Source organism: Thermobia domestica, chromosome 6 (genome assembly GCF_964235325.1).
Source record: "Thermobia domestica chromosome 6, izTheDome1.hap1.1, whole genome shotgun sequence".
In the NCBI taxonomy this organism is placed as follows: Eukaryota; Metazoa; Arthropoda; class Insecta; order Zygentoma; family Lepismatidae; genus Thermobia; species Thermobia domestica.
The window spans coordinates 41,019,075-41,040,185 of NC_137459.1; the positions used below are offsets into that span (position 1 = coordinate 41,019,075).

At 36.8% G+C, this 21,111-nt stretch overlaps 1 protein-coding gene across 3 annotated transcripts in view; it reads right to left on the reverse strand.

The window, feature by feature from the left end:
• LOC145687958 (transmembrane protein 8B) overlaps window positions 1-16,354 on the reverse strand; it is a 1,033,730-nt gene extending 1,017,376 nt beyond the window's left edge. For all 3 annotated transcript variants that reach the window (XR_014131821.1, XM_081761557.1, XM_081761558.1), the window contains exon 1: window positions 16,106-16,354. Coding sequence is in view for 2 of the 3 variants with exons in the window: in XM_081761557.1 (XP_081617683.1) it covers window positions 16,106-16,196 (91 nt within the window). In the remaining variant the exon portion in view is untranslated. The remainder of the gene's footprint in view (window positions 1-16,105) is intronic.
• Window positions 16,355-21,111: the final 4,757 nt, after the last annotated feature.

Here is a 21,111-nt window from a genome sequence, read left to right on the forward strand (position 1 = left end):
GTGGAAGTGTATGGTGACCATGCTCTAGCTGAGCGAACGTGTCAGAAGTGGTTTGCACGGTTTAGAAGTGGTGATTTCGGCTTGGCAGACCAAGAGCGAGCTGGACAGCCAAAAAAAATTCAAGACGAAGAATTGACAGCATTGCTCGAGCAGGATTCGTGTCAAACGCAGGAACAACTTGCAGCAGCATTAGGCGTTGATCAAACAACAGTCTCCAAACGCTTGAAAGCCATGGGAATGATTCAAAAGATGTCACATTGGGTTCCACATGAATTGAAAGACAGAGACGTTGAAAGACGAAAAACCATTTGCGAATTGCTGCTTCAACGACAGAGCAGAAAGGGGTTTCTGCATCGAATTATTACGGGCGATGAGAAGTGGATCCATTACGAGAACCCTAAACGAAAAAAGGCCTGGGTGAAACCAGGTGAACCAGGTCCATCACAACCAAAACGAGATATTCACTGTGAAAAGGTTATGCTGTGCATATGGTGGGATATGAAAGGTGTGGTGTAGTATGAGCTGCTGCAACCGGGTGAAACTATGAATGGAGAACGTTATCGACGACAATTAATGCGTTTGAAGCAAGCTCTGGCCAGAACACGACCAGAATGGGAGAACAGACATGATAAACTTATTGTTCAACATGATAACGCTCGCCCACATGTCGCAAAACCGGTCAAAACCTATTTAGAAAATGTCGGATGGGAAGTTTTACCCCATCCGCCGTATTCACCAGACGTTGCTCCTTCGGACTACTACTTGTTCGATTGCATGAACAACGATTTGATTGGACAGCGGTTTACTTCTTCAGAAGATATCGAAACATGGGTCTCTGACTGGATCGCTTCCAAGGATAAGGACTTCTTTCGCCACGGAATCCGTACATTGCCTGACAGATGGGCGAAAGTGATGGCTAGCGATGGACAATATTTTTCTTAAGGTATTTATGTATTTTGTGTTTGTACTACAGCTTCAATGTGTGCGTACCAACCGCACGAATTAATTCATAGACCAAATATATATATATATATGGTGTTTCAAAAAACACTGACAACGTTTGGGAGGTAATTCCTGACACCAAGATAAGGCAAAAAGTATACACCAACTTGGGTGCAGAAATCAATCATTTCGGAGTTATAGGCTGCGAAACCATGAAAAAATGAACATAAACTAAGTCTTTAGCTCTAATACTATAGGACCTACCGTAGTCGGATCAACACTCACTTAGGAACTAGTATGTGCTCTACCCAAATATCCAAGTTTCAGAATTCTGCGGTACTTCCGCAACAATTTTCAAAGAGGTAGTTCGTGAGTACTTCAAATGATATGCCTGCAGCCAAACTCTCTCTAGAAACGTTGTTCCGTGAGTGCCGCAGGATTCTTTATAAATATCATATATATCGGATAGCACACATATCAGTTCCTAAGTGAAGTCCTGACCCGACTACGGTAGGTCGCCCAGTTTTGGAGTTATGGACCTTCAAAGTTCTTTTTTTTTTCATGTTTTCTGCAGCCTGTAACTCCGAAATGACAGATTTCTACACCCAGGTTCGTCTATCTTGGTGTCAGAAATCACCTACCCAACGTTGTCTGTATTGTTTTGAAACACCCTATATAATTCTAAAGAAGCCTTCCTTGTTCCGTCCTTCTGTTGCACTCAACATATGTTACCATTTGAAAAGCTGTTATCAAAATCTTAACATTTTTGAACTACTATATTGACCTTTTAACTTGGTGTGCACAAGATCTAGGTTCGTTCCCAATTCCCAATGGATCTAGGAACCATCGAATTTTAGGTCTTATAGCATCAACGCTGGAAACGAAACTGAACAACAAAGGAAAATACATAATAATCATGGGAAGTATAATGTGGTTTATTTGTCCTTTTAGTTTTTACTAGATTGCTTACAAAGAAAGAAATAACGCATAAACAACTATCATAATGTAGCTCTATTTTGGATAATTTTTCAACGATCTTCAGAAAATATCCAGTTTGAATATAGATGCGCATGCGTGTAGCGTTTCCTTGTCTTTCCGCTTCACAGCGCAATATTTAAGCAGCTGTTGCCTTCATTTCTCCAGACCCTGAATAAAGTATGGGAAAAACAGGTTTGTATGTTAAATACGTACCGTATGAAAAAAATATTAGCACTTAACATTTGTAAAACTTACTACTCTTTTATTTTATGTGGATTTATTATTGTAAGTCACACATCAGAAATATGAAAACTAGGCAGAAGGAGACAAGATGTGGAGAGAGGGCTAAGTTCACTGACTGTGTGTCTTAGTCAACGATGGGGAGGCCTTTGTGCAGCACGTATTTGAGTGAATACGCAATACGAGGTTTTGCTGCCATTTCTTACAGTACTGTGCCTCAGCTCAGTTATCCTGTTCTCTGGTCAATATACAGACGGCCTTACTGTCGATTTACACAAAGGAAATTGAAATTAGTAAAATACTATCAACGTTTTATTTATTCGTTTGTAGGTTTAATATTCCACCCACAGTTGTGTCCTTTAAGACAAAAGAGACGATGAAAAATGAATTATAATAAAGTAAATCGTAAAAGAACAATACATACTACCCACGTCAGTGTCGTATTTACAGCATTTAGGCCCTTGAACAAAACCAGTGTGGTAGTGCCCCTACGCCAAACACTGACTGCATAAAATGTAAATGGGCCTAGATGCATGGGAGGTAACACTGTAGCAGAGGTGGCTGCAATATTCACCCAGGAATATTAAATCAGAGAAATCACAATCTCAATTCGTAACAAGAAAATTACAACAAATGTTATTTTATAGTTTAGAATAGTCCAGACCAGTAGTTTCCCAGTGGGTGGTATGCGGAACCCTAGGGGACCGTGGAAGAAATTTAAGGGCAACTGGTATGATTTACATTTCATGATTTATAAAATAATAAATATCATGGATCCGATGTATGTATGTATGTACTGTTATGTTCTATGCTTATAACATAAATAAAGAACTGTAATTTAATTGTTTTTAATATTACTACCTACATCTTAATTACTGCTACTACGGATATGTAAAAATAATACTAATAATGGGTACGTTACCTTAAACGAAAGGGAATCAATAAAACTGAAATAATTGGAAACCACTGGTCTAGATTACTGTGTGACTGTATTTACTCATGGCAAGTCACTTGACATAAGCAGATTAGTCCGGGATCTCTGTGAAATACCATCGGGCTCATACGTTAATATGGATCTGAGCAAGATTCGAACCAGTGACCGTGAGATCTTTTGATCAACTATTAACGTTTTGTTCCTCATTGCTGAATTTTGCCTTCATAACGAAGTATTCGCTTTCGATGCCATACGTTTTAGTGACGTAGTATTTCGTAGTAGCTTTAGTACTTCGTAAGCACTAACGGGTGACTTTCTGAAACTCTTGTAGTAACTTCTAATGTATACAGTATTTTGGAAACTTAAAATTAATCCACAGTATTCTATCAACAACATTAGAACCAAAGGCTTATCTACATTTTTTATCAGACCGTCGAAATATCTTGTGTAAATCCAAATTTATGTATTAGAAAAAGAAAAAAAAGTTTCCGAAGTACTACGCGATCAACAGAAAAAAGCCACTGAAACTACAAGGCGGTTGCATCGGCGTCTGACCAGTTATTACTAAAACCGATATTAAACAGAACTGCAACTGTGCAAGGTGTTATCTCCATTTTATATAGATTACTGCTCAAGGAAAATTAAACAACGCTCTTTGAAAGTGACAGTACCGTAACATGGTTACGAAAAATGAATGTTCTCCACCAATACAGGTTTCATCAGTTAGAGAAAATATCGATAATGTCTTAGTCCAATGAGAACATCATTATTAGAGCAACCCACATTATGCTTTATTTTTTGTTTAATTATGCTATATTCTTTCCAAATTATGCTTTATTCTTAATTTCAATCATTGTTTTACATGAATCGTGTATAATGTATAATATTTACTATACATTAAATATTCTGAATATCTTGATCTATTTATTATTATTTTATACAACCAGTTGCTTTCATATTTAATGGACTTTCTAGTTAATGCACCGTAAAGAGAGATGCTTTACTTGAGTCAGTTTCTTCTATCATTTGTGTGCGCCTTAAAGGTGCATATATACAGAAAGGGAAAGTAAAAGATGCCACTAAAATATACAGAAAGTGCTCAAGTTCAAGAGGTATATATAACAATATAGTGTGGAGTTCTTGTGTACTGTTCATTGTTGGCAGAATGTTTTCTTCATCTTTTCCTTTTTCCTTTTCTCTATATCAAAGAATTACACCGAAAAGGTTACAGAAATAAAAATAAACTATTCATTGTTGCATTGTTATGTTCTCAATGACATAAGGTGCATTGTAAATATTGGTTTAAAAAAATATTAATACAGTAGGCCTATGTTCAACTAGCAGCTAAAGAGAATTTTTCAAGGATTGTGCTATATATTTTAAATTATGCTCTATGCTTTATTTTCTAAAATTATGCTTTTAAAATTAGTTTCTTCTGAACCCTTAAACAGCCACAACCATGTTCCAGGTACGAACCATATGTGTAAAATGCTATTATGCTTTTGGGTTGCCCTAATTACTATTTATGACTAGAGAGAAAAAAATGTCATCTGTTATTTTAGTCTGTATATTTTTTAGTCCTACTTACGCTGGTCACACCCCATAACCACGATTAATATTCCTTAAGATACAAAATAAAAGCATTTTTAGTAGATAAAAATTCAATCATCAACATACGTGTTCGGATTAATAATTTACAACCCGCTGGTAATGTGTGACTTTTGCTGGATGCCTGTCCCATGATACGGCTGACCCCCACCGCTATTAAGTCAATTCAATTACGAGGCATTACAATCATTACGACAACTCTTCACATTTCAAGCCTGCCACTCATGAACTAGGACGAACTATGCGAAGAAACCCTTCCAATGCTGGCACTATGACGTACGTAGCATTTGACGGCTGCGTGTGAGGGAATGCAGAGTCGACAAGTAATATAATATTCTCTCTGCTCGCATAATGTGATGGGATAGAGTAGAACCTCCGCCTGAATTCTTCAAATATTCTTTTATATTCCAACACCCAATATATATATATATATATATATATATATATATATATATATATATATATATATATATATATATATATATATATATATATATCTCTATCTATCTCTCTCTCTCTCTCGCTCTTATATTGATAGGGCAGAATCCGAAGTTGAGAGGCATCACGGATTTTTAATTAAATGCAACCTACTCAGATTTCTCTGGGGGTCGCTCTCGAAAGTGAGTCAATACCTTCAGCTTTTCAGAACAAAACCTGAGTTTCTATTCCAGACAAGCATCATGCACAACTAACTCAATGGTTTCACAAACTTTCTCTGGTTATACGATTAGCATACGCGTCTCCGGCGCGGGAGACCTGTGTTGTTCGATTCCCGGTGGGATCTCTTGTAGTTCGGATTTCAAGTCAAACTGTAGGTCTACATCCCATATAGTCCCACTGCTGAAAGGGACGCTAACTTATCTACCTCGTTGGTTTAAAGCATCTGAACATTGACTGAAGCAGAAACGAATGCCCACAATTGTTCCTACGGGCTAATCTGTCCCATTCCAGTCAGAATCCTTTTCATTGGCTTATATTGTATTTGAGTTTAGTGTCCTGTTCAGCAGCGGGACTATATAAGATGTGGACCTACTGCTTAACGTTGGATCCGAACCACAAACTCCCATCCAGAATCTTAACATTGGTCTAACTAGGATATTTTGCTAGAAGGCAGGGCCCTTTACTTTCGAGAACGTCTATAGTTTCAGCCTGCGGTCCAACGGTATTCTAGTGCAGTGGTTCTCAACCTTTTTTGACTCACGACACACTTTACTGAACGTCAAGGACATGACGACACTGATATTTTTATTATAAACTAGTTGAATATACCCATGCTTCGCACGGGAGCAGTATTTGGAAGTCAACGCCTGTGGGAGTATCACCATTGATCTCAGCGACCGCAAAAACTATGAATTCTACACTAATATCGGTCATTTTCTACTACGTTTACATGTCCCGTTAAACGCCCCCTGAAAACCCCCTGGTTCGAATTTGGACAAAAGCTTTTCACTTTGGTCTGGAGCCTGGACCAAGGTATCCGTGACCAAAATTTCGTAACTATTGGTCAACTTGTCTGGTCCCCAGGTCGGTCTTCGTAAACACCCCCCTGAGACCCCTTGTTAGAAATTTGGAAAAAGCGCTTAGTCTTGATCTGGGGCCTGGACCAAGGCACCCCTGACCAAAATTTGGTAACTCTCGGTCCACTTGTCTGGTCCCCAGGCTGCACACAGGCAAACAAACACAAACAAACTCTTTATTTTATTAATATTAGATAATAATAATATCTATTATAATAGTGAAACCTATTAGTTTTTATAATAATTATGTAGCACTGGTCGTTATCGCTGCCGCTGGAGGTGGTCGATTTTAACTAATTATTATTAAATTTTTCATGATTTTAAATTCTAAAATTTCGGGACCCACCTTACGGGGCCGTGTGACACACCAGTGTGTCGCGAAACATCGATTGAGAACCACTGTTCTAATGGAACAACAGTGTTCTAGGAGAGGCCTGGCCACCTGTTTCCTTTAGTTACGTGTATGATTTTTGGCACCGGTATCATGAAGATGGAACTTTGTATTGTCCTACCAACGTCTTGTTGACCTATCCAAAAGTAGGTAAGTGCAAGCGAGTGTCCCGCACAACTTAAGGGTGTCTTCACTACAGTGAAATTGAACTACCGCTAATTTTAGAGTGTTTCTGTAATATCTTCAAAACAAAAATATTCAAAAAGCAGAAACGTAGTGAACTAGACAATACGATTTTGCATGTGATACCGTTATCACAACTCATCTATCTGCTTTGGATTTGCAACTGTAGATAAATTTAGCATTTTTTGCGGGTTCTGTAAATAGCGGCATACCAAAAGCAATGTGATAAATGCATCATCACATGCTAAATAGTATTGTCTAGGTCACTACGTCTCTGTTTTTCGAATATTTTTTATTTGTTTTGAAGATAATACAGAAAAAGTAAAATTAGCGGTAGTTTAATTTCTCTGTAGTGAAGACCCTTACGGCTGATTTATACTATCCTGTCTGACATACAGCGTGGTAGTAAAAACATTCAAGAACAATGCCCCCAACGAATCAAGTAACAGCTTCGGTTACATTTCTGAGTGAATATTATAAATAAAGCCTTAATCGTTTCGATCTTATCCGTGTGATATTCTGTAACCAGTATATAACGTGAAGTTTCGCGTTATTCAGCTTTGTATATTCATCCATTCCTTCTCTTACCTGTACTATACATGTTCCACAAAGCTTGTTTTCGGAAACTCTCAGCACGTACTTAGCTCCGAAGTTCTTTGCACTGTGACAGATATAAAGTACAAGTGACTGAATTTTGCTTTTTATAGATCTTAACTTTTAATTTTCTCAATAACATTGCGATGATAAAAAGGTTTTGTAGTCATTTTAACTTTGAGCTATATGAGTTGTGTCCTATTATCAGTGAACATTATTTTCCACAGATTAAACAATTTCCTTCCACAGTAGCATTCAGACTGTGCTCTTCATTGTCTATAATTTAAATGGGTTACACAAAACCTTATCTCTACGAGACCCTGTGTCACTTATAAACGAGTTCTTGCATTTTAAAAACAACACACTATACAGGAATTGCATTGTTTACTTTCTGCTTTTTGAATATATATATATATCTATGTATCACTATTTTTAAGGAAATAAAATCGTACGGATAACACTCTGGCTTTTATGACCTTTAGGGTATGTGAGTCAGAAAGAAAACGTTCAAATGATAAAAATAATGGGTTTCGCATAACGTCCTCTACCACATCAATGCTGTATGAGATGAAACATAGTTCAGTGCGAGATCAAAACTGTGTGTGTTATCCACCAAGAATTGATTCCTGGACTAGGCGTGTACGCCAGTCACTATGCTAATTGTGAGCATACGATGAATGTATAAATGAATAAGTGAAAAAAAAGTAGAGAATTAATCTAAGATTCTTTCTCAATTTCATTAGGTGAATACCCATTGATACTTTAGTACATCCACCGGAGCAGTGGCATATATATAACTTCCGGATTTCGGAGTATAACCTCCCCCTTGAGAGGTATCATATATTATGGAAAAATATTATATGTTGTATTAGGATATACAAAAATTACGCTTGTCGTAAAAGAATACGAGATTGAGTATTTTAATACTCCGCTTGATGAAATTCTACGCACACGCCACTGCAACGGAGACTTCTTCCCATAATGTCTTCCCAGGAATTATTATTATTAACAGTTTCCAGTATTTAAAAAGATCATAGTGGTATCTGTAAAGAGGAATCTATGTGAAAATTTAAGTTGTCGGTTTCTCTTTTCAAAGTGCTGGATGACGTCAAAATGAAGAAAACAAGGAGGAGTATTACTAAGAATATAATCTTTCACACACTTGAAAAACAAATAAATTATTCACTGAAGATGGCCTGTTACTGTGTTATAAATAGCAATACTCTCACGCTGAACCATGAATTACTCGAAAGTGGCTTCTACATTTGTCTTCGTCCATTAAAACATTTTTTTTTTTTTAAATTCCGAGGGGTGCTCGTACGTCTAGATTTTCTGTTTCATTAAAACTTTTATCTATTGCTCACAGTCTTTACTAAAAGAATACGGTATAATCTGTCCAATTCAAGCAACAACCTATAACATGATAGGCAAGCTAAGAATCGTACCAGTCTTAAGATAACAAGTGATACCAACCTGGAATGCTATAAAATCCCATCACGACAGGCAAAATCTCCAATTTTGCATCTTAATTTTCTACCTTGTATTATTATTATTATTATTATTATTATTATTATTAAGAAAATAGGAAAATGAACCTTATATATGTTGTGTATTACTTTTTCTCAATATCTGGGTGAATTATCAATAAATTTCGATCTTTCGCGTAAGCACATTTTGTAACGTCAGACAGACTCCATCATACAAGCCGATTGATACTACAAGAACTGTTCTACACACATGTCCTGTGAAACCTTTGGAAATTGATTGTTCCTCGTTTTATATTTTACCTTCTTTCTTTCATTCATTCATTGTTTTCTTTCCTTCTTTCTTCAAATATCAGAACAGAAATTTCGTTTCTTGGTTGATTAAGTCACTCCTCACTAACATGGAGTTCGCCGATAAGAAAGAAATGACTTCAAACTAAACGTTGAAACACTGACACGCGTATTGATGACATTATCTCTACTACTTCCCGCTCGTTGAAAATCTTGTTGGCGTGGATTTTACGTATAGAGAAAAATTTCATGTCATTTTCGACCAAAATTTTCTTTATCCATTCCGAATAATTGCCAAAACATTCCACAAAATGGGATTTATCCCCACAAGTTGGCATCACTGACGATAGCATGTAAACAAGTTTCCAAGTGTTGAGGAAATAGGTAGGTAACCAATCAGACTGGGCATGCGTTGGGGAATAATTATCTCTGACATGTATCTAGTTTTTAAGATTAATGTTCCATGAATCAGGTGTGCTTTGCAAAGTTTACTCAGCTGTGAGTTAAGGCGGTAATCTTATCGCGATCTGCATTATGAAGTGGATCTGCCGCAATGTAATGTCTAAAATAGACGTATATATCCAAATCAAGTACTCTAGTACACAGTATTAGCTTTAGCAGTGGTTCTTAACCTTTTTGACTAAAAACATACTTCACGGAACTGCCAAGACATCACGACACACTAGTTTGTTTTTTTATTATTAATAATAAAATAAGATACTGTAAGCCTCTAAGTTTCAATAAAGTGGTGACTATGTAGTACTGAGCATTGCTGCTGTTGATGAAGACATTGACAGGTACAACCTGTCTCAAAATTTATTTTAATAAATTCCTTCATGATTTTAAATTCTTAGATTTCGCGATATACCCTTTGAGACTGCATCCAGTGTTTCTTCCAGACATATTTTTTGGGGGGCACTGCCCCTCGGAGCTCAGAGTACTCCCCGAAGAAGATCAAAATAATATTTTTATAATATAATAATAAATAGAATGGTACCGTGTGAAAACAATATATGCCCCTCCCTCCGAATACTACGTATGTCTCTCCCCGGAACATTTTTTTTTCTGAAAGAAACGCTGATTGCACCACACCCAAGTGTGATGCAACACACTGGTTGGGAAACAATGAGATATACAGAGTGATCCAAAAGTGTACTATGGTTGATTTTCTGCAGTACTAAATATATCATCAGCCTAAACTCAAAATTACGTAGAAAGGGAATATCAGTCATGGTCCAATATTCTTGGTAATCTATCTTGGGGGCAATTAATGATATTCTAAACCTAAGATTATACAACATTGGTCAACTAAAAAAAAAGAAAAGAAAAAGAAAAGAGAAAACTAAAAAAAAACACTCAGATGCTTTTCGTTTGCTGTCCACTGTCCGTATCTAGCATCGAGGATATATAAAACGTGGATCTATAATTTAATGTGTAATCCAAAGCACATGTAAATCCCACAAGGGATGGAACAAGGGACCGCAAGTGGTAACGACTATTACCTTTATACCTTAGAATTTAAATGTAATTAATATAAATACAATAAGAGTTACAAACCACCGCACTAAACTTTCTCCAATTACTTAAATGAGGTCATGCCATGTTGCAATTACCAGAAACACTACAAAATTTGAACCAAATCGCTTGTCACTCTTTCGAGATAATTCCTCGCAAAAATTCACCACAAGAGTGGATTATTCCTTTTGGATTATTTTTCATTAGAAATTGTTCATGTCACACTGCTGTTATTAATAAAATATCTATTTGGGAAATAGAAAGAAAATAGCCTGAACATTTTTCTAAATGTCCAAAAGAAACTCACCCTCAAGAATAACCTACCACTTCTAATTGTTTTCCCTTTAGAAAACAAAACTTTTAAAGATGTTAATGAAATATGGATTTATAAAATACAAACTAAACTTTGAATTTTACGTCCCACTATTGTCTCTGTTAGGCTAAGGAAGACTATGATTAAAGCAAGTGAATGATGATAGAACAATTAGTAGAATGATAAAGTAGGAGGAAACGAGAGTATCCCAAGAAAACCCATAACCACAATGTTGTCCACCACAAACTAACTTGGGCGGGGATCAAACTAGGGACCCCGCGCAGCAGGGGTAAGCACTCGACCATTGAGCGACCGTGCCCCCTAAAAATATAAACTAAATCATTGCTCCCGCTTTCAAGAAATTCTCAAATTTTTATTTTAACCCGTCAGTAAACTACATACTTTTATTTTCAGAGATAGGAACAAAATTCGATAAACCTCTCTTAAGTACCATGTAAAAATCGCAAATTTAAAATTTCGTCCTGAGACGTTCAGTAGAATAACTTCTAGGCGAGTGCACATACATCAGGACAAACAAACATATGGACAGACATTCATACATCACTTTTTCAGTAAGTAGGAGCCAAGAAACTTATAATCCATTAAAATTTCGAAATCCACATTTTTCACGATCACCATACTTTCTCCTCTCCGAAAGTAAAAATGTTAATTTCTAACAGATGAGAGAAAATCAATAAAGCGCATAACAAGTTAGCATGATAAAAGAAATGCATCTCTGCATGATTGATTCTCACTTTTCACAATGAAAATGTCAGTAAATATATTAACTAAAAAGATTAACTCTCCTGAGTAAGTTCTTTTTATATAGACGAACATTTACGCTTCAATACTTTCTGGTTCAGTGTTAGCTCCCCACTATGGGAGTTCCGTTAATTTATAGAATCCTGAACACCAGAATAGAGAACACGCACGCTTGCCTCTTTTCGAGATCTCCAGGAGTCAGTTTCCATATCTTACAGGGCAGAAGCGTCAAACTATTGACGCCCATCAAGAGAGCAAGGTGGGGCTTCATCTCTGGTAGACATCGTCTGTTGGTTCTCGACGGAAATAATGTCTTTTTTTTTTCTTTCTTTGCTATTCTCTTCGTCCACTGTGAACGTTGAAAGATGGTCGTTCTCTCGTTACCATAAATACATTAACAAATTTATTTATGCGTATTCACTGTTTACTAAGATTTCATATTGCAGTGAAGTCGATATTTTAAACTGGAAACTTTAAAATGTATTCTAGAACGAAGTCTGCCACGATCAAACGAAGTTAGAGGTTCCACCCAGCATTCGCCTTATATAATAAAAAAATATTTAGCTAAACCTTGTTATGGGACCAGCAATGGAATTCAAACCATTGGCCTCTTGACAGCGAAACAACAATAACAGTTTAGTTTCATCTTCTTAAAAAAAGAAAGAAAAAAAAGAAAAGAAAAGAAAAAGAGGCACGGTAGCTCACTGGTACAGCGCTTATCCCTTATACGTGGGATTCCTGGTTCGATCCTCGATATGTAAGCTTGTGGTGGACAACATCGTGTCCGTGGGTTTTCTCGGGATACTCCCACATTCTCATTCCACCGTTCACTTCTCTTAATCATAGTCTCCCTTAGCCTAAAGGCATAATCGTGGGACGTTAAACTGAAAGGATCTTCTAAAAATGCCAGGAATGTGTTTCGCAACTGAGGATTATGCATAATACAAGTTTCTTTCATCTCTTGAACAGCACAACACTAAACTAAGATTTTATTTATTTATTTTATTTTTTATTTTATTTATTTTTTTGTAAAATGTAATTGTCGCTATGCCTCGTATCCAGTACAGACATTCGGAACACGAAAAAATATAGTGATTAGGGGCTTTATCGGATGAACTGTTGTTTCTCCTAAAACTGCGGACAGCCCTCCCCACTGGTCCTTTTTTAAAATATTATTCTTTGCATTAATTATTTTTCTCTCTTGATGACAAAAGTTAGGTGGTTGAACAGCCTTGACTGAATCTCGCCCCTTTAATAAAGACTTTTGAATTAAACTGAATTAGTGTAGCGGCTAGCGCGCGCGTTTTTGATACATGGGGCCCCGGGTTCGATTTGCGGTCGGAGAACATTGAAATTTGAATGCAATACCATGGTTGAGATTCCATCCTAATCTGTAGGTCCATGTCTCACACAGCCTCTATGAGGAAACGCTGAACTCCATACTACTACTACTACTACTACTAACAATAATAATAATAATAATAATAATAATAATAATAATAATAATAATAATAATAATAATAATGTACAAATATTACAAGCATTCCTGTTAAGAATTTACAACAATTGCTGACTTACTCTTTTAAAATTACCGCATGGTCAAAATACATAGTATTCACGTACAGCTTATACAGTCTGTTTATAATTTCTCGAACCACAAACTCAATATTTGTTATGCCTCAGTTTCCAACCTAGAATTCTGCAAAAATGAAATGAAATGAAATATTTTGTTTTACGTCCTACAGTTATGCAGGCTAGGCTAAAGGAGACGGTGGTGATGAAAAATGAATGAAAAGGTGGAATGAAGAGAGGGAGGAAACTGAAGAACTCTGAGGAAACACGCACACGGAGTTTTTCCACCACAAAGCTCACTTCGCGCGAGCTGAAATCGAACCAAGGACCCCATGCACCAGAGGTGATCGCTCTATAACAGATCCACTGCGACCCCTAGAATTCTGCAAAAAGTGCTTTGTCGTACTTTCGGCATCTTATGTAAGATTCATTTTTCGATTTAAATTTATTAGGGTGCATCGTGATTAAACCCATTTGTACCTTGTAAAACCAAAATAATAATAATAAAAAAAATAAAGTTATATCCCAGATGCTTTGCAAACATAATTAAATTATTTAAAATATAAAATAACAAAACATCCCGACAATTTAAATGGCTTAAGTCAGGCCCTTGTTTTGTTCCTACGAAGAATTTCTTGCTATAATCTTGAATGCAATATCTAAGAAGCTAAATTTATTAGGATATGCGTAATAAATGAGAAAATAATTATTCGAAGTTAGACTTTAAATATTCTGAGCCTCGTGGTTTAATTAAAGCCATCATGCCATTTATATGATGAACCATATACATGTAAATGAAGCGCAAACGAGTTGCAAGATAAATTTAGATGCAAATTCGAGGACAGCACTAAGTACTACTATACACTCTCCCTCTCTCTAGATATGACTTGTGACGGTTAGGGAACAGCATTACCTATTTTTAATTCCGATATATAATTATTTCTAAATTTATCACATAAGCAAACTCAAAAATATTTCGGATCAAGCTGTTAGTTAATATTGTATCATCCACTTTCCTCTGTAATTAGTCAATATTGAAATTTTATTTACGGTACGCAAAGAAGTTAATCTAAACATCAAATGGGTTACCAATAAATGTTTATATTTAAAAGCTGTTGACACAAATGATGTATATACGTGCACTATATAAAATTTCCTCGTAACAGGCAACGCTTCGCGAGCACTAAAGAGTAGAGTTGATTTTGAGTTTAACGTCCCGTTCAGCAGCGAGGCTATATGAGGCGTGAACCTACTGATTAACGTGGAATCCAAACAACATGAGATCCCGCCGGGAATCGAACCCGGGTCTCCCACGGCACGCGAGCTCAAAAGAGTACTGGCACTTCCCTTATTTATTCAAATTGCAAGTACTCTATGTACAGTACGCACAACAAAGCATGCTTTAGTATTGTATTCTGTCCGAGCTCTACGAACCCACCTTCCAGAATTAGTTCAACGACCACCAAATCCGTATGATTCTACAAAATTCCAGTTTTATTTGAACATTTTTTTTTAAATCAACATTTGCTTCTATTCCATAAACTATTAGAGTTTTCAGATACTTGAACAGAGAGTCTGATGATTACTCTACTATATTTGTAAGCGTACAAGAACCAGTGGTGGAGACGTAGCGCGTTGCCCTTTCAAACGGAAAAGCATGCATTCGAACCCGAGTATTTTTTTTTTTTTTTTTTTTTTTTTTTTTTTTTTTTTTTGTTGGATTCCTCGTTAGTTTCCCTTGCTGGGAAACATAAAACTACTTGATTCAATCAATGACACATCCGCATTCATTCAACGATGTTCAAAGCAGGTCAAGAATCAAGTGTGTGAAGCAATCAAAACAAAAACAAAAACAAATTTTGAACACATTTACATACACGTGAGCGCACTGATCTTCGCCTTAAGATTAAGCTTTTAACATTATTTGGTTCATATAAATCTAAAAAGCTTAAGTCGGACGCTGCGGACGTAAGGGTTTTCTATAGATGAGTCTGAGTTCGATTCCCAGTGTAAATTGTCTCCAACAAGCTTGTAGGACATAAATGAGAAATACAATTTTAAAATCATAACGGATAATGGACATGTCTAAAAATGCAATAAAAAGCCTCCGTAAACTGAACAGAAGTTATTTAAAATTAATTCTTGCTGTTTTTTTATTATTATTTATTTAACAGTCAGTATATGTAATTCAACCTTGCATAATAATTTCTGTAGTGTGATGAAATACAAGAACTTCTGTTTATTGCTTAATTTCGTGGTATTGAATTTTGATGGGATTTTTTTAAATTTCTAATTGATACTTATGTGTATTAAAAAGCTCGAAAAAAATTAATTTTAAAGAGATGCGCATATATCATGAAGAAAATTGTATTTTCTTACTTTTTCTTTCGTTTTTCAGCAAAAGAAAATTTGTGCACGTTGAAACAATAATTTGATAGCTAGACCCTCCAACAAAGTGATCAGTGAGTTCTCTCTGTGAACATGAGAAAGCTGAATGTTTTCAATTTCGATCGATGCTGAACTTGATAGTGTCATGTGCCTCGCACGCTGGAACCGGTCGGTAGTAGAACTGCTAAAGTCAAGCGTCAAACGTCACATCACAGAAAGATAGAGAAATAGTACTCTATCTTCTGTTTACTTAAGGCGACAACCTAAAAGAAGCATGTCACTGACACTATACCAACACACAGAAAGAAAAGACGCCGCACTTGTCGTTCTATTAAGTGAAAAATAGTAGAAAAATTAGAAAGGCCAAAAAATGATCACAATATAATGCCTTACCTGCTTGTCCGATGTCCCCAAACATGCTTAATATCAACAGAAATATATCCACGTTACGAAGGAAACACATCAACAGAATCGACGCTGCCATGGTGTACGATGGAATGACGTCAGGCGATGCTGGACGACGCTGCAACAAGGTTAGATCGAACTACGAGAAACATTTCTCCGTGCGGCGCCAGACCTAGCTAGCACGCCCGATTCATCGGAGCACGCGCGCCGATAACCACCTCCCCGACAACTGCTGCCACCGAGTGACATATCTCGTAGTACGATGTCTGTCAAAAAAAAAAAAAAAAAAAAGCAGTACATTGAAAAAATAAGGGAAGAGGGCGAAGATCACGCTGATAAATTACTTACTATAGCCGTTAGATAATTCGTATCTTAATCAAGATTAGATTATAGTTATTTATTGAGATTTTTTTTTCATTAAAGCCATTTCAAAGAAATGCTTGTTTCATTCGAAATGCTAATTCGAGTATCGTAAGCCCCACGTTTTGCTTTAAGTTAATATGCTTGGAGTTGCTTTATGACGACTTTCGCAGGCTAACGACTTCCTGGATGAGAGCCTTCAAATTATTACACTAAGTATAGATTAGTTCACAAAGGTATTTTCTTCTTTTCTTAATATTTTTCAGCATAACCATGCTTAAAATAACAATAGTGTACAGTCAAACCTGGACAAGTGGAACGAGAATAACTGAGAAATCTCTAGAACTGGGAAACTTGTTCGTCAACATTGTCTCTAAAAATGGGACATTGACTATTTCAACTTGTTAGGTAAGAAACTCGACAAGTTAAATGCCTCTATAGGTTTCCCTTGCGATCCCACTTATCCAGGTTTGACTGTAATATAATTATCCTAGGCTTCTGTGAGCAAATCAGCACGGGAAATACTACCACCATTATGTATTAAGGAGATTACTCTGTCCTCATTTCGAGCTGTATCTCGCCCTCTCCCATGGTTCATATTTATTTCAAATGTACCGGTAATAAAAAAAATAAATGAAAATTCTAATTTTTCGTTTCATGATTATACCGTTTACGCTAAAAGAAACCGATGACTAATGAAAGTTATTAAGAAAAAAATGGTGGAATGTGAATGTGGGAGAAAAGAGAGAATTCAGAGAAACCATAAACACAATGTTGTCCTCCACAAATACTATGGCCTGGAATTGAAACAGGGACACCTTGTCCCCTTGTTAAGTATAAGAAATAAATTCTCTGGAACAATTATTTAGTATTGTTATTTAGTATAAGATATTTTAAAGCTAGAATTACATGGTTTTAAGAAGTTTTGTTCTGTATATCGCACGGGGAGAATACGTTTCATTTTGGATATAGAGGGCTGAATTTAGATTTAAACTGCATCGGAAGTGTCACTGTTCGTCTCAGCGACCCCGAAAACTATGGATTCGACACTAATATCATTTTCGATCATTTTTATATATCTCCTCCTCCCTCTCCCAAGTTGCGGGGCTGAATTTAGACTTAATCTGCATCGGAAGTATCATTGTTCATTTCAGGGACCCCGAAAATTATTGATTCGACACTAAATATAGGTCGTTTTTGATCATTTTTATATATCTTCCCCCTTCTCCTAAGCTATGTCGTACCGTCAAAGTGAAATGATGAAAACACTCCGAGATCCGAACTTCATTTATGTTGAAAATTTGATCGAGATCGGTTGGGTGGTTCAAGAGTTATTAAATCATAATCGTAGTCACATTCATTTTTATTTATTTTTATATATTTCCACCTCCCTTAAATTGCACCGTTAAAAGTAATAAAAAACATTCCAGCTCCAAACTTCATCTATGTGGCAAATTTTATCGAAATCGGCCGCGTGGTTCAAGAGTTATTTGGTCGTATTCAGAGTCGTTCTAACGCGTGACAAGCGCCATACTAAAGAGTTCGACTAACATATGTTTCATGCAGTAGTCAGGTCCTTAGTATGACGTTAGTCACACGAGAAAATAACTCTGAACACGACCCATTAAGTTTTATTTATTTTTATATATCTAACCCCCTCTCCCCTGTTGTACCGCCAAAGTGAAATAATAAAAAAACATCCAACTTCATCTATGTTGAAAATTTTAATCGACATCGGTCGGGTGGTTCAAAACGTACGAAGTCACAAACATAGAAACTTTCATTTTAATATACAGTAGAGAACCTAAAACTCAGTACTCGATAACTCGGCAGTCTGGGTAACTTGGCCACACCCTAGCAGGTCTATATATATATTAAAAAAACGCTCGCAGACCCGTTCAATGTCATTGCTCGCGTACGTGTATCCCTTCTTCCCGCGTCACACTCTCACTCCTCCACCGCAGTGTGTTTTCATTAATTTTCATATTTTCATGTATAGTAAATGTTCTATACCTTTACAAAGTACATACAGTACTTTTAGCAGGCACGTAGCCAGGATTTCGCAATAGGGGGGGTCCGTGACGAAATACTGTGATCACCAGGTGATCATCATTCTAAACTATTTTACTGGCAACATATATTCGTTCGTTTAGCCAGGATTTCGTTATGGAGAGGGGGGTCATGGAATACTGTGGTTACACACCAGGTGATCGATCAATTTAAACTATTTTACTGGCAACATATAGATATTAGTTTGTTAGGACATTCAGCCTCCCTCCCTCCGCTTCCTCCACACAAAGCTTCTCATAAGAAAGAGTAATCAAACGCTTGCTGTAGCTTTATACTTTTCACGTTGATTCATCTTTCTCTCGTTTCTTTTTGTTTCATCCTTCCTTAATATTTTTCATTTCTGGATCCGAAGGTGGGGGTCCGGACCCCCCGGACCCACCCCTTGGCTACTTGCCTACTTTTAGTTTGTTTAAGGGTAAGTGGGCAGTTTAGTCTTTGTCATATTCTCAAGCAACCAAGGATGTTATAAAATAGAGGATCTGCCCATATGTATCTTCATCCTATTAAATCAATAAAGCCAGAAAACAACAGAGCATCGGGGCGTCTGATTGGCTACTCTCGTTTTAGCCATCGTCTGATTGGCAACTTTTGTTTCCGCCATGATTGTTGGCTCAAAGCATTGTGATCTTATTGGGCCGAGTGGGTAGAGTAGGGGTGGCGAAACTGTGACGTATGGCTTCAAGATTTTGTTGTAAGGGCAGATCCTCTATTTTATAACATCCTAGCAAGCAACCAGCCAACACATGCAAGTACAGTACTGTATTTTCTGGGGAAACACTTGTACTTATTCCTTTTTCACCCCATTTCCGATAACCCGGAATTTTTACAAACTTGGCAACTCTTCGGTCTACATTAGGCTGAGTTTTCGGAACTCTACTGTAAATAAATTGTCTCCTTGTTCGGAAGACATAAAGGGCGGTATTAAGAGAGAATTCGTTAATCTAGCGTTAGTCAAAGACTAGTTAGTAGCATACTAGCTCTTTACTAAGAAAAGTTCACTTTTTGGTATTCAGAGTCTACTTTGAGTACAACTAAAAAGTTGATTTGGTTATGATTAACTAATATAACCCCAATGCATCGCGTGAGAAAAATAAATATGGCAACTACGGAAAAGTAGATGTGCGCAAGCGTAGTCTATAAAAATGAAAATACATGAAACACGAAATACGAAATGTTGTGTCGCACAAGCTAAACCGTGGCTGAAAGATTAGCCTCTGCTCTAGATTAATTAGTCACATGTGATTAACTTTGTCAACTACTACGTCCTAATCAGAGACTCTGAATGTACTTTTGATAACCATCCGTTAGTCAAACTCGTAGTAAGGCATTAATGAAACGTCAAAACGACTCTGCATAAGGCCCAAAATCTCAAAAATTAGGCCTACTTGATTGATAACCACCAATTTTGACCTGAATGTAGAGGGGTCAAAGGTAAGGAAGCAAGTTTGTTGATGTAAGTTATATCCAAACCGCAAGTGATAGAAATAAACAATTGCCAGATTAAATGTTGATCACTATAGAGCAAACACGGTAATACATAGCGAGAACTGGTTTTCTGCAATCGATAAGTGTCCCAAGAATACATTAGATCTCCATCTTTGATTCTTTAAGTAAACCGAAAGTGATAAAAAAAAAATCTAGAATTTCTGATTTCAATATTGAGTTCATAGAGAATAAACAATAACAGATACGGAGGAGCAGTTTCTCAGAGTCGATTTAGTGTTGTAAGAAAGGTACCATGTTCTCTTTCAACACTCTATTTAAACGAGAAGTGGCAGAAATCAACGGAATTGGTTTTAACCACGGGCATCGTTAGCGGGGGTGTCGGGGGGACGCGACCCCCCAGATTTTAGTCAAGAGTATTTAAAGGAACTATACTACTTTGTATGTATAACTTTTGTCGGAAAGAGGATTTTGATTTTGGATCATTTGACCCCCCAGATTTAAAAAGCTAACGACGCCAGTGTTTTAACGGTGATCGCTATAGAATAAAAACAGTAACGAACAGTCATAAATGTTTTTCAATCAATCTATCTATCTATCTATCTATCTATCTATCTATCTATCTATCTATCTATCTATCTCTCTATCTATCTCTCTCTCTCTCTCTCTCTCTCTCTCTCTCTCTCTCTCGCTCTTATATTGATAGGGCAGAATCCGAAGTTGAGAGGCATCACGGATTTTTAATTAAATGCAACCTACTCAGATTTCTCTGGGGGTCGCTCTCGAAAGTGAGTCAATACCTTCAGCTTTTCAGAACAAAACCTGAGTTTCTATTCCAGACAAGCATCATGCACAACTAACTCAATGGTTTCACAAACTTTCTCTGGTTATACGATTAGCATACGCGTCTCCGGCGCGGGAGACCTGTGTTGTTCGATTCCCGGTGGGATCTCTTGTAGTTCGGATTTCAAGTCAAACTGTAGGTCTACATCCCATATAGTCCCACTGCTGAAAGGGACGCTAACTTATCTACCTCGTTGGTTTAAAGCATCTGAACATTGACTGAAGCAGAAACGAATGCCCACAATTGTTCCTACGGGCTAATCTGTCCCATTCCAGTC